This window comes from Lepidochelys kempii, chromosome 20 (genome assembly GCF_965140285.1).
Source record: "Lepidochelys kempii isolate rLepKem1 chromosome 20, rLepKem1.hap1, whole genome shotgun sequence".
In the NCBI taxonomy this organism is placed as follows: Eukaryota; Metazoa; Chordata; order Testudines; family Cheloniidae; genus Lepidochelys; species Lepidochelys kempii.
In genome coordinates, this window is record NC_136399.1 from 4,657,443 (window position 1) to 4,670,832 (window position 13,390).

The window sequence follows — 13,390 nt, forward strand, 5'->3', positions numbered from 1 at the left end:
TTGTTTTAAAGGCTTGCATCTTTCCTGCCTTCTTGCAAACTTCATCTTAAACAGGTTTTGTGAAAGGGGAACTTTTCTTAAGAGGTGAGGAGAACCCTGTAGATCTCCTGAGAGCATTTCACACTAGTTTAACCTAACACAGGGAAGGATGAAAGGAAATTTGAGTAGATTGTTCTGTTGCTGTGTGAGGATATCACAGAATGGCATGATGGGTAAGTGGACTTGCGGTACAATAGAGGGTCATGCCAAACTGAAGGATTTTTAGTCTCTTGGACACTGGCATACTGCTTCAGAAGCTAAGCAACACAGGGCATGTTGAGTCATCTAGACTAGAGGGGCTCAGTCATTTAACGCTGATGGCCTACAGCAAACATAAGGGCAATGTAGTTTCAGGCACCTTTTTTCCATCCCTAACAGGGAATTATTGCTGATCGAGGTAAAGAGCTTTGAATTTTAGTGCTTGATTCAGCCTAAGATCACGTAACTTGCCCTAAATATGGGTGTTTTTCCTTTTGGTGGTGGCACTAGTGACACCAGACTAAGGCACTGTGCAGAACAGTGATACAACAGCCTACACCACAAAGAGGCATGACTTTATTATGCTGAGTGACTTTTGGTTACATGAAATAAGCTGCTAGCCTCACCGCTTGTAAGGACGTAATAGGAATTATTGTGCTTTATTAGAGCATGGATCTGTCTGGTCTCAGACACTGGCCAGTGCCACATGCAACACCTCAAAGTGCAAGAAACCCTGTAGTGGACAACACTGAATAATCAACTCCTAAGGCAAGTTTCTTTAATTGGCCTCTGTCAGCTAATGGCTGTCCTCATTTTGAGAGGCAGTGTGCTCCAAGGGTTAAGACACTGGGCTGGGATCAGGAGCCCTGGGTTCTCTTCCAGCTCTACCACTGACTTGCTGTATGACCTTAGGCAAGTCACTGCCCCTGTCTGTGCTTCCAGTTCCCCTCCTGCTTGGTGGCCCTTTAAACTAAATTCTTTGGGGCAGGGACTCACTAGGCAATTGTATTAGAGCCTAGCATGATAGAGGCCTCTAGGCTTTATTGTAACAAATAACAACTTGATTAACTTTGGCCTTTAATCTGTGTCTCCCCCCCCCCCCCTCCTTAACATTCTTTGCTTGAGGAGAGAAACTGTAGATGTTCGGCAGTCCATTTTACAAACCAGACAAAGAAGTTGCTAGCTGGGATGATAGCACCTTTTACAGTGTAGTGCTTCCAACCCAATCACTTTTATTAAGCTGGAGATCCTTGCCTTCAGTTTAACCAGAATTCTACGCCGTGGAATGATGGTTGAGGTTAGCACTGTGCACGTATTACACTTTTCCTTCTTGGATTAACTTAATAAATTAGGGGGAAAAAGTCTCTAGATCCTGAGTCCAGGAAATACGGGTAACTTAGCGTCAAACCTGAGTATGGTGTAGAAGCTGTTAGCCACACTGAATGGGTTATATAAAATATTCTTCCTTTTCTCCTTTCGAAGGGAGGTTCTCCATCTCTACAGACACATCTGCTTCTGGTTGCTCATAGGTATGGTAGCTACCTTTATTCTTGTACAGGTATGTGATGATGATTACCAGGACTGTCAGTAGTGTGATGAAAACCACCGTGATGACGCCTTCCGAAGAAGAAGAAGAAGAAGAAGAAAGCCAGATTAGGATATAGCCTTGCCCAGGTCAGCCTCTAGCTGCTCACTTAGAAAGCTTGCTTGATCTGTAATAATACTAGCATTGGTCTGAAGAGCAGCAGAACAAAATGGGATGCTAGCAGGTCTATATTTATTTCAAACTGGGAAAACAGTACAAGAGTGTATATTAAAAAATAACTCACTGTAGGGGGCAAGGAAGAGGTACAGAGTGGTACAGCGCTAGCCTGGGATTTAAGTCTAGATTCCGTTCCCTTCTCTGGGGCCAGATTTTTAAAAGCATTTTGGCTCCTAAAGATGCAGATTGAAAATCCCACTAGGTCCCTATCTTGTCATACAGCAGGGCCAGGGAGCAGTGGGAGAGGGGAGATATATAAACCCAAGGCTAATTAAGGTGTGGTTCCCTGTAGACTAGGTAAGGTTACTGCAGGTTAATTGGAGCACCTGTAGTCAATTAAGGCCCTGTCAGGAAACTAATAAAAACACCCTGCTTGAGGCAGACAGCATGGTGCAAGGAAAGAGAGAAGACTGGGATTTAGAGATGTGTTGCTGAGATTTCAAAGACCAGAGAACTGGAGGAAGGGACACCCTGCCCCAACATCAAGGACCAAGGGTAACCCTACCCAAGGGCGAAGAGGGTAAGAAACCCGCATGGCTGGGGCTCAGAGTGCAGAGCAAACCCAGACCCCTTCCCCGCTTCCTTCCTCTACCACCTTTCCGAGCCACTAGCGGGGCCCTCGGTGCCCCAAGAACAGAGGCAAGGGGTGGCGTCTAGCCTCCTTGCCAAGAAAAGCACAGATCCCAACATCAGCCATTTTGCCACAATCTTTAGGCACTTAAATACCTTTTAAAAATCTATCCCTTGGTCTGTATGCCTCAGTTCCTCATCTCTAAAATAGAGAGAATAGGAAAGTACGACCTCATCAGGTGTTGTGTGAATTAATATGTTAAGAGTGTGAGAGGCTCAGATACTATGCTGATGGGGACCATATAGTACTGTAATATCATTTACTATATTCATGCATGAATTTGGGGAAGCAGTGTGGCAAGGACTGCACAGGAAAAGATGTGGGTTTCATGTCTGGCTCTGTGCCTGACTTGTGGTCTTGGACTTGCCGCTCCTCTTTTCTGTACCTCAGTTCCCTACCCATAAAATAACAGTAATATCTCCCTTGCTGTTGAGAAGCTTAAACAATTGATGTTTGAGAACTTCAGAAGCAAGATGGATTTGTCGTGGTGTCTAGAAATGATCTAGGATGCTCCTCTTTTTCCTAATCTTTAAATAGAATAGCTTATGGAATATTAGTAAAGCAGCTGAGATGTATGCTAAGGTGATAGAAAAAGCAGTTTATCAGCAGTAATACTGGCTACTGGTTTCTTTGTTATGGGAAATTCAGCCATTAGCAGGCAGATCGCTCTTAACCAGCAACACAGTATACCCTGAAGAGATGCTTCAGACAACAGCACCTGTAGTAAAGTGTCACACCTGGAAATAAGGTTATCGAAGCAGCCTATGACAAGGCTTGGAGACTGGCTAAGAGGCAAGACTAACTTTATGTGCATGGACAGAGATGGAGGTGGCATTGATTTGGTTGGGTCAGTAGCTATATAATCCATAGATTTTTTTTTTTTTTTTCTATACCCATTTCCTCTTCTTTCTCTTAGTTCAGGGCCAGGGGAAAATCCACACTATCTCTTTTGTCTCCTCTCTGTGCTTAGAACCTGGGCTGGGTGAAATTCACTGTTGCTTTAGCTTCATGTAGGCCATCTCTGTGGGGGTCAATCTAGAATTGTTCTCAGTAAAAAGGGACTGCGAGGCTACTAAACTCCTCCGCCTGGAAAAGTTCAGCAGCTGTCAGCTGGATAAAAGTGACCTAGCTTCAGGCGCTGTTATAACCCCTCGGTATGGTGCATTCCTGGCGTGCATATTTACCGAGGTCAGTGCTGAAATTTTGTGTGTTAGCTGGGAACTGCCAAGGTCATCCAAGTTGCCAGATGGCCCCTCGCAGCAATGAAAAGAACCATTAACGCCTCAGCTTGGAAGAAAGATGAGTAGGTCCTGTACAGTGAGCTACTTTGATTAGGCTCTGAGCTTTCCCCAGAAAGTGTCTATATCCCTATGTATCACGGTACAGAGCAGAGTGATGGCCTATGTGCTGCTTGGGATCAATATGCAACGATAGTAATGTCCTACCTGCGATGACACCCACACTGGCTTCCTCTTGGAGAGACGGCGTATTTATCCTCTTCAGAAAAGGGGTGGTCAGCTCTTCTTTAGAACGCCAGGGAAGGAAAGAATGTAAGTGACACTGTTATTGAAGCATCTTCAAGGCACTTAATTACACAAGAATAGGTCTTATGCTAAGACTTGTTTAGTAGCGTTGGTTGAAAATTTTTCATTGAAACAGTTTGGGGTTTCTTCACACAACGCACAATCAGGCCGTGGAACTCTTTGCTAGAGGATGTTGTAAAGGCCAAGACTATAACAGGGTTCAAAAAAGAACTAGATAAGTTCATGGAGGATAAGTCCATCAATGGCTATTAGCCAGGATGGGCAGGGATGGTGTCCCTAGCCTCTGTTTGCCAGCAGCTGGGAATGGGCAGCAGGGGATGGATCACTTGATGATTCCCTGTTCTGTTCATTCCTTCTGGGGCACCTGGCATTGGCCACTGTCGGAAGACAGGATACTGGGCTAGATGGACAGGATGGCTGTTCTTATGAAAATGCCCTTTTGGCAAAACCAGTTTTTTTTTTTTGGTAGTGAAATTGTACTGACAATTTTGTTTAGAAAAAATAGTTTCAAAAATGTAAACACAATCCAGTGTGACACTCTTTTAGAACAAAGCTTTTTGATTTTTTCTTGGCAAAATGACTGGTTTGAAGCTTACTTCATGAGATTTTTTTAAAAACGGTTGAAATCCAAATTAAATGTTTTGATAGACCTGAAATAATTTTTTTTTTCCAGGTCATTTTGATTTTTTTTTTTTTTTTTTTGAAATTTTGGATTTGTCCCAATTTGAGTCAAAATGTTTTGTTCTGAAATTTCAGTTTCTCACAGCATGGAAAATCAGTTTTCCGACCAATTCTGTCGTTTACCACAGATGAACCCTCGAATGAGAGTGAAGTCTGGAAACTTTGAAACCAACATGTGGTTTCAATGTGTAGCAGCTGCTGGAGTAATGCAGCTGCTCAGCTGTCCCCTTAATTAAATGATTAGAGCAGTGGCCTTCATTAGCAGCCTAGAGGCAATTGACACTTTTGGCCAAATCTGTGGACTTTAATGGTGCAACATGCCTATTGGAATCCGTGAGTTTTGCTCAATTCAAGACTCCAAGACCTGGTTTAACAGCATCTTTCCCATCATTCAATGGCATTATGGAATCGGCTGTCTCCTTGCACATCGTGTTATAAAAAGCTGCCGTGCTACCAGCAGGAATGGTCTGGCAGTAGCTCTGTTACAAATGTCTTACAGGTTCTCAATCTGAGACCATTTCTTCTGGCTATGTTTTGCTTCAAGAGTGGGTGGGATTATTTGTTTAGGGATGTGGGTTTGTCTTCATGTGGGACAGTTATAAAGGGGCCTTTTGGATAGGGGAAACCAGGAAAAAAATAGAAGCATGTGTTTTTCCTGCAATGTCTTCAGCATTAACAAACTTGCATTCACAAATGCTTCTACAGTTTGGCTTACTATAAACTTCTTACAATACAACATCTTAGCAGGAGAGGCAGATGAGGCCACATATAAACCTGCCTCTTCATTTTGTATCATGCAAGAGGTGCTGCTTTTCCTTGCCAGCTAGTAAACCAAGCTGTGATTTACTGACTCCTTACCAGGTCTGCGACCTGCCAAACTTTCAAGCGCTTCTTACCTGTAGGTAGCAGAGGTGGTGGAGTAGCTGCCATGGATCTAGCTGAGTTGCAGGTGTTTTTATCCTTCCACTTTAAATTTTGGGATCTTTTAGAACTACAAAAACAGCCAGAAAAGTGATGTTAGATTTATTAGTGTCTCACAAGGGAGAGTGCAACTCAGCTAATTACCCTCATGCTTAGTTATGGTAGAATCTGAACTTGTGATCAGTCACCCACCATCAAAAGCAGCACTTACTTTGAGAAGAAAACAAAACAGTCTAATTTGTGCAGACCTGATTGGAATAGTTGAGCCCAGGGTCAACGCAGGAGCAACTTAAGAAAAGCAGGGATTGGAAAGCCTAGGTGACTATCCAGCATCTTCAAGCAGGTCCTGTTCTATTTGTTTGTTAAGCCAGGATCAGAGCAGACCAATGATGAAGTGGGGAATTGTCTCTAGACGTGCCATTTGTTCTCTGATTCAATTTAAGCACATATGACACTTTACACCTTCACAATGCTTTCCATGCACTCTAATTAGTAAGTCCTTACAACTTCTGTGTTATGCATATAATTTTCTTTGTCATAAAAGGGGACAGTGAGGCACAGATATCTTAAGGCCAGAATGTCTAAAGGTGGCCTTTGATTTTGGGGGCTTGAGTTTTGAGTGCTTCCCATCAGCCACACGGGACCTGATTTTCCAGGGTCCTGGGCACAGCCACACCTTCTGCTGACTTCATTGGGAGTGGTCGGTGCTCAGCCCTCTGAAAAAAAGGCCCCCAGTGTAGCTAGATGGGCACCCTCAATTGGAGGCTATTTTGAAAACTTTGGATTCAAGTATCAGTTTAGAATTTCTGGGCCTATGTTCATACTGCTAGACTTAGGGATTCCTGTTTTCAATTTGACCTTTGCCATCACTCTTCTGATCAGGAGCACTCTTATGGAGCTGTCTGGGTGGGTAAGATTGATAATATTGCAGGTCTCCTCACTCTCCCGGGACTCAAACCCTCTCTCACATGCATGCAGTGTGCTTAGGGTGACCAGATAGAAAATCTGAAAAACTGGGACAGGAGGTGGGGGGGTAATAGGCACCTATATAAGAAAAAGCCCCATATATTGGGACATCCGGTCACCCTAAGTGTGCTTGTGTGTTGGTGGGCAGTCAGTCAGCTGCTGTATTTTCAACAGGTCTGATCTGTTCTCATGTAAACTGTGGAAGTGGGGACCACTGCAGCATCTTTAGTGGGATGCAAATTTTTAACATTAGGTATTCCAGTATATGGTGGTGATAATGCAAATCTTTAGACCCTTGTAAAAAAACCCGGCAGAGTAAATTTTTCTGGCAACTAGCAAATCCACTAAAAAAAATGGCCAGGCTGGTCAAATACCAGCCAGCTGGTAACCCTAGTGGCTAAGTACATGTATACAAAGAGACTGAAGAGTTAGGTGAGAACTTCTAGACTCAAATTACAAGAGCACGTAATTTGACAGGGGTTTTGTGTGATCTTGCTCTATTAATAGACTTGATTGGTTTCTAAAATCTAATAACTCTGAATCTCCATGCATAAGCAAACTCTGAACAGGAACAATAAAGCCTTTAACATGAGAGAAAATAAAGAGTTCGAGACAACTGGCTCTACCCCAAGCAAGCGGAGATGTCTCACCTCATTCTGCTACATGGCAGTTCGTGTTGCTTAAGTCCAAATGTCTTGCTTATCAAAGTAGTAATGCCCGGCATTCACATTCCCACCCCCCCACACTTAAAAACAGGATCTCAATGATTAAACATGTGGAAAAGGCTGCATGCATTACTTCCACACTCTTGTAAAGATTCTTCTCAGCTACATTGTCAGTGGACCCGCCCTCATATCTGCATCTCTGGTTTTAATGGCAGTTGCAGTTAGATCTCTGTGGATTTTATTAGGCAGGGCTCTGCCTCACACCCCTTGTTCCCAAGGCTGCCTGCCTCATAGCAAATGACTCACCCAAGTACTTGCAATAAAATTAGCAGCAGCTTCCCTACTCCAATCAAGTGCCTCAGCTGCTGAGCAGAAACTGACCACTAGGTATCAGGCTAAAATAAATTTTAAAACAGCAGTTCAACAACACACAAATGGGGTCAGAGAAGTGTCCTACAGTTTCTACTTCAGTATCAGTCTCTGTATTTAAAAGCATCTTGTTAACTTAAGAGCATATGGCACAGTGTAAGGCTGTAAACCCAGATGTTCTCTACTGAAACTGAAAGATCCAAATTAGTTTCCACTATTTACACTCCAATTTAGTCTGTGGTTGACTTAGGGCCAGATGGTATCTTCTTTTTAACCAGCTCATTATCAACTTATGTTCTCTCCATATGTGTTATGTCCACCTGTTCTCTCTCATTTTTAGACCTGCATTTTAAGCTGTCCAGGTAGGTCCTGCCTTTTTGCTACATGTTTGTACAGTGCCTCGTACAATCACTCAGGGATCTTACTGTTCTTTCTTAGATCTTACTGTAACACCTAATGGGAGGCTGCACAGCCATGCAGGGGAGTAAAGGAGAGGAAGACAACCCCCAGCGCAGGGCACAGTGAAGACCAGTAGCTTCTCTCATACCCCTGTAGATAGGTAGGCAGGCAGGGGCAGAAACTTCATTTGGAACCCCCCCCCCGCCCCTTCTTCCCTTCCAAAAATGCGTTCTAGCTGAGCCGGGAAGTAATCCACTGCTGGTCTAACCCAGTAGCAGATTACTTCTTAGAGAAAAGGGGAACCAGTGAACTGTGACTGAGTCACAGTTTGTCCCATGATCTGCTCTTAGAGCGCCACACTGTCTTACACAGGCCAAATTGTGAGACAACACACTTCCTTAATTTGAACACGAGAAATAGACTGGTCATAGTGTCACTGACACTATCATTTCTTGCTAAGCTTTTATAAAAACGAGGAGTCCTTATGGCACCTTAGAGACTAACACATTTATTTAGGCATAAGCTTTTGTAGGCTAAAACCCACTTCATCAGATGCATGGAGTGAAAATACACTCCATGCATCTGATGAAGTGGGTTGTAGCACAAGAAAGCTTATGCTCAAATAAATGTTTAGTCTCTAAGGTGCCACAAGAACTCCTCGTCATTTTTGCTGATACAGAGTAACACGCCTACCACTTTGTAAGCTTTTATACTGCACTCACCACCATGTGCTAAGTGCTGCCACCTAGAGCTGCAAACGGTACAGAGCAAAGGTTTGAAATCCAACCTTTCTAAAAAGCCTTTCTAGTGAATTGGATTCATGAAAACATTGCTATAGTCATACCTTTTGTAAAAAGGTTTTTGATGTCAGTATCTGAGTCTAAGTCACTCGACAATATGGCTTTAGAAGTGTTTCCCTAGTGTGATGCCAAGTTATATGAAGGTAAAATGTCATCCCTGGATGTTCAGAATGTGAGTGTGCACCTGAGCAAGCAACGGGAAAGTGACCGACTTCCTGAAGATAATTGCCCCTGTGAAAGCCAGGAAAGGTAGCTTGTGATTTTACAAGCCTCGCAGGGTTTGTAAAGAAATTGTCAACTGTGCTTTCAGTCATGGTGTCTTAGTGGATTTTAAAGATGGTGTTTAGCATGGAGGAATGCAGTGAGTAAGGGCATTTCAGTGGCAGTCAGATGATTTTGGGGGCAACCTGATTTAGGGATTTCAGAGAGGAAGAGGAAGCACTGGTTAATATGATGATGGTTAGCAAAGGCTGGAGCATGATGCAGTGGAGTGGTTACAACAAAGTATGGAACAGTTGGTTATAATTTTACTCCTGCATGATTGGCATTTTGCTTGGACCGTATTGAGCTGCACACTGAAATGTGAGCACAAAACTCACCTAGCTACAACAGACACAAAACTCGGCTACAGAGCAATCCAGGAGTCACTGTGATCTGCAAACACTAATGCCATAGTGAGAGGCTGGAAAGAAATTCTACCTCCAGAATGACAGTCAGACAGCAGTTAAAGGTAAGTACACCGTGCCTGCAAAAACAGGGTGAATCCGTGAACGAAGCCTGTATACTTTCTCTTCCATTGAACCCATTGCCTTCAGATGCTACAAGGCAGTACTGGAGCATGATGCCTAGGTGAACCAGGAAAGTTAGGAGTGACAGTGTATAATGAAGTCAGTGTAAGGCAGGGGTGAGCAAACGTTTTGGCCCGAGGGCCACATCGGGAAATAGAAATCGTATGTCAGGACTTGAATGCTCACAAAATTGGGGTTGGGGTGCGGGAAGGGGTGCAGGTTCTGGCTGGGGGGACGGGCTCTCGGGTGGGGTGGGGATGAGAGGTTTGGGGTGCAGGAGGGTGCTACAGGCTGGGATTGAGGGGTTTGGAGAGCGGGTGGGGGGGATCAGGGGTGGGGCGTGGGGAGAGGTTCAGGGGCAGGCTTACCTCAATTGGCTCCCGGAAGCAGCAGCATGTCCCTTCTCCGGCTCCTATGTGGAGGCACAGCCAGGCGGCTCTGCACGCTGCCCCATCTGCAGGCACCGCCCCTGCAGTTCCCATTGGAGTGCGTAGGACCCGGAATGGGGCCATGCTGCGGCTTCCAGGAGCCACGTGGAGCACCCCATGAACCGGCGCCCTGGCTGGAGCGCTGGAGCGGGGCAAGCCCCAGACCCTGCTCCCAAGTGGGAGCTTGCAAGCTGGCTTAAAATGGCCCAGTCCGCGCACCGTAGTTTGCCCACCCTTGCTGTAGGAGTGGAACGAGAACCCCAGTGAGGAGAGCATGCTGCCAGCTTGCTGGCTGGGCCGTGAACCTCAGTCCAAGCACTGGAGGGAAGAGAAAAGTGCTATAGAAGGCAAGAGAGTGTGTTGCAAAGCAGAGGCCCAGCAAGGGGTTTACCTTACAAAGGTGCTGACTCAGACAGGCCTCTCTGAAGCTGCAGTCCTGCAAGGTGCGGAGCACCCTCACCCTTGACATCAGTGGGACTAGGCACTTGAGTCCTAATTTAGGGCCAGTCTCGGAAAGGACGAACACCACCACCAACTCCTTTGGGAATCCAGTTCTGATATTGGGAGGCTCTAGTCTCTAATGCTTGGTTCCTCTCCAGCCTCCTTGCTGATTGGGTGTAGTTCCCCAGCCAGTGACTCACTTCCCTAACACACTGGATATTTACTCATCTGTAAGTGTTTTTAAAGCGACATGGCATTGCAAATAGCTGTGCATGGAACCAAGGTTTTGGTGCACTGGCCATTGTGAAAAAGAAACCAACATTTTTTGCAATTGAAAAAGTGAAAAAAAAAAAAAGTCATCTTGGGTTTGAATGAAATGTTTCATTTGACCCAAAACACTTAGTTTTCAGGCATTTTTAAAATCAAAGCAAAGGCAATCATTCACAAAGGGAAGGATGATGGTGCTAACGCCTCATAACCATTACCCCAGTGCTTAGAGCATGCACCGACCTGGGACATAGAAGACACATGTTTGAATCCGTTCTGAAGCAGGGACTTTGAACCCAGCCTCCCACATGAGTGTCTGAACCATCTGGGTATAGGGCATGTTGTGGTGGGGGTTTCAATCTCTTTCTTCTGTTGAAGCTGTTCCACTTTATATTGATAGATTTTTCCTTGGAGGAGGGGCTGGAACTCAGGCCTTCCACATCCCAGAGCGTCATTTTCTCTTGCTAGCCCCATTTGTATTGCAGAAGCAGCTGGGGCCCCAGTCTTGCCCCAGGACACATTGTGCAAGGTGCTGTACAAACTCAGAACCAAAAGATGGTCCCTATCCCAAAGAGCTTACCAGCCAAGTCACACTGCCACGGTCAGGGATGCCCGCACAGTAGGGGTGGGATGGAGACCCCCGGAATTCAGTTTGTAACAGCAATGTGATGATCAAACCTAAGCTAGATTCCAACCAGTGACCTAAAGGCTCAATCTCTCGCTGCCAATGACACTAGACAGCTGGGTCTCCCCTCTAAAGAGCTCAAGCTCAAATAAACCGGTTAGTCTCTAAGGTGCCACAAGTCCTCCTTCCCTCTAAAGAGTTGACTCTAACAAGCCCATCATATTCTGGCTTGGTTCTCGTGTCTGCTTTGTAGTCTGCGTGCTCTGTTTCATCTGTTTATTTGGGGAGGATTTTTCACTTCCTGCGCCTTCCTAGGGAAGGCCAGTTGACAATTCAACCGCACCTTCGAGAGGCTTTTACGAGTCTGCTGAATTTAAACTCAAATGAAAACACAGCGCCTTGCTGAAAGCACGGATGCCGAGGCAACTTCTAAAGGGAAACTCTGAAAGAGGAATAGAGACAAAGGGGGAGCAGCATTTTGGCTTTTGCATCCTCCCTCTGCTGCCAATGCAGTCCAGAAGTTAAAAACCCTCTCTCTGACTCTGGGCCTGGACCGGTCATGTGCTGAGCTCCTGTAAGCACCAGCAAGGGCAGTAACCAGTCAGGATTTGACCCAATGGGCCAGATTCTCATAAGTGTTTAAGCACCCAGCAACTCTCACTGAGGGGCCTAAATGGGAGCTAAGCTCTTTCAAAAAACTGTCCCTGTGGGGTTTGGAGTTAATCCACCCCAACCAAGCCTTCAGCAGGGTCTCCCTGGTTTGTCTCTCCCTTACGCCACAGACCATATTCAGCTGTAGGGCTGGATTGGGAGTTGATAGACACCCCAGATGAGCGGACATGGGTTGTAAAGTGGATCAGAACCAGTGGTGACTATGAAAGTAAGTCTCTATCCCCAAAACAGCACTGTGCTGCCGGGGGAAACCCTCCCCCCCCACCCCGCCTTACCTGTCATCAGAGTAAAACGCTCCAGCAGCATGAGGTGTTTGCAGAGTTCCCTTCCACCATCTATTCTCACACAGGTCCTGAAATCGCTGGGAGGCTAAGGCGTTCCCTTCCGCCTCACCTTTCCAGTTTCCCCACATTGATGATAAAAGGCATAGTCAGCCAAATGCCTTGCCCTTGTTAACTCTTCGTTGGCAGGCGAGAAACAGACCAAATAAGAGAGGCCACAGTTGTGAGACCTTCTCACCAAGTGATAGATGCATATGCAAGGGTTAGGAATTATTCAGCACGGTGTCTTTATTGAAATATCTTGGGATTTAAAACGGTGGCCAAATTTCTAGTGATAAGAAGATGCCATGAGTTATTTATTGCTATTTCCTCTCTGGGGAGGGCCAGTGAAACGCCTTTCCTGGAATAACAGGATATTGAGGCCAACCCCAGGGATCAACCCTTGTCACGTCAGAGCCCGTGCTAGGCATAGGCAGCTCAAGGAGCCCCCCCATTAGCTTTTTAGTATTGGGGGAAGGGCAAAAATATTCTGGTTTAGGGCCCCCAGTGGGCTAACAACGGCACTGGTCACCATCATGTGCCTTGGGGACAATCACCAGTAACCATGCAGGTGGCAGACAGAAGTCACAGCGTTGCCAAGGAAGTGAGGGAAGCAAATCTTTTGTGGATTCAGCCCCAGTGAATGGTGCATTTACAGGACCAGCAACATGGGTGGCGGGTGAACCACTGGCTGTGGGAGACTAGCCCCCAGCTGACCCTGCCCCCACATCCCCTGCCAGAGCCCCCCCCACAAGCCCTGGAGCACTGGGCATGTGCCCCCCCGGGTCCCCAAACATGGGAGGGCAGCCCCAGTCCCTCCTGTCTCCCACCCCTGAGCGCCCCCCCTAGCCCCAGCATGCTGCTTCCCTAAAGAGGAGCAGCCTGCCTGCACTGGGGCCAAGCAGGGCTTCAGGGAGGAGTGAGGGTGGGGCCACGCCAGGCTGTTTGGGGAGGCACAGCCTTCCCCAGCTGATGCTACGTGCCACCCATGACCAGCAGAGCCACAAAATAACTCCCGCCCCTCCAGATTCCAAACCCGAGTGGACAGAGCCAGCCCCCTACCTGAAAAGCATCCCCAAGGCAGCTGGGCCTT

The 13,390-nt window shown here is 46.2% G+C and overlaps 1 protein-coding gene across 3 annotated transcripts; it reads right to left on the bottom strand.

Annotated features, from left to right (window-relative positions):
- Positions 1-581: 581 nt before the first annotated feature.
- Positions 582-13,047, bottom strand: SMAGP (small cell adhesion glycoprotein). Of its 3 annotated transcripts, none has more exons than XM_073319331.2 (4): positions 12,253-13,047; positions 5,533-5,627; positions 3,857-3,934; positions 582-1,635 (listed from the first exon to the last, which is right to left on the bottom strand). In XM_073319331.2, the coding sequence occupies exons 1-4, from the start codon at positions 12,387-12,389 to the stop codon at positions 1,466-1,468; spliced, it is 480 nt and encodes a 159-aa protein (XP_073175432.1). In that variant the 5' UTR covers positions 12,390-13,047; the 3' UTR covers positions 582-1,465. The 3 variants fall into 3 exon arrangements, with proteins under 3 accessions (XP_073175432.1, XP_073175431.1, XP_073175433.1); XM_073319330.2 differs by lacking the exon at positions 12,253-13,047 and adding an exon at positions 10,924-12,241; XM_073319332.2 differs by lacking the exon at positions 12,253-13,047 and adding an exon at positions 10,364-12,241.
- Positions 13,048-13,390: the final 343 nt, after the last annotated feature.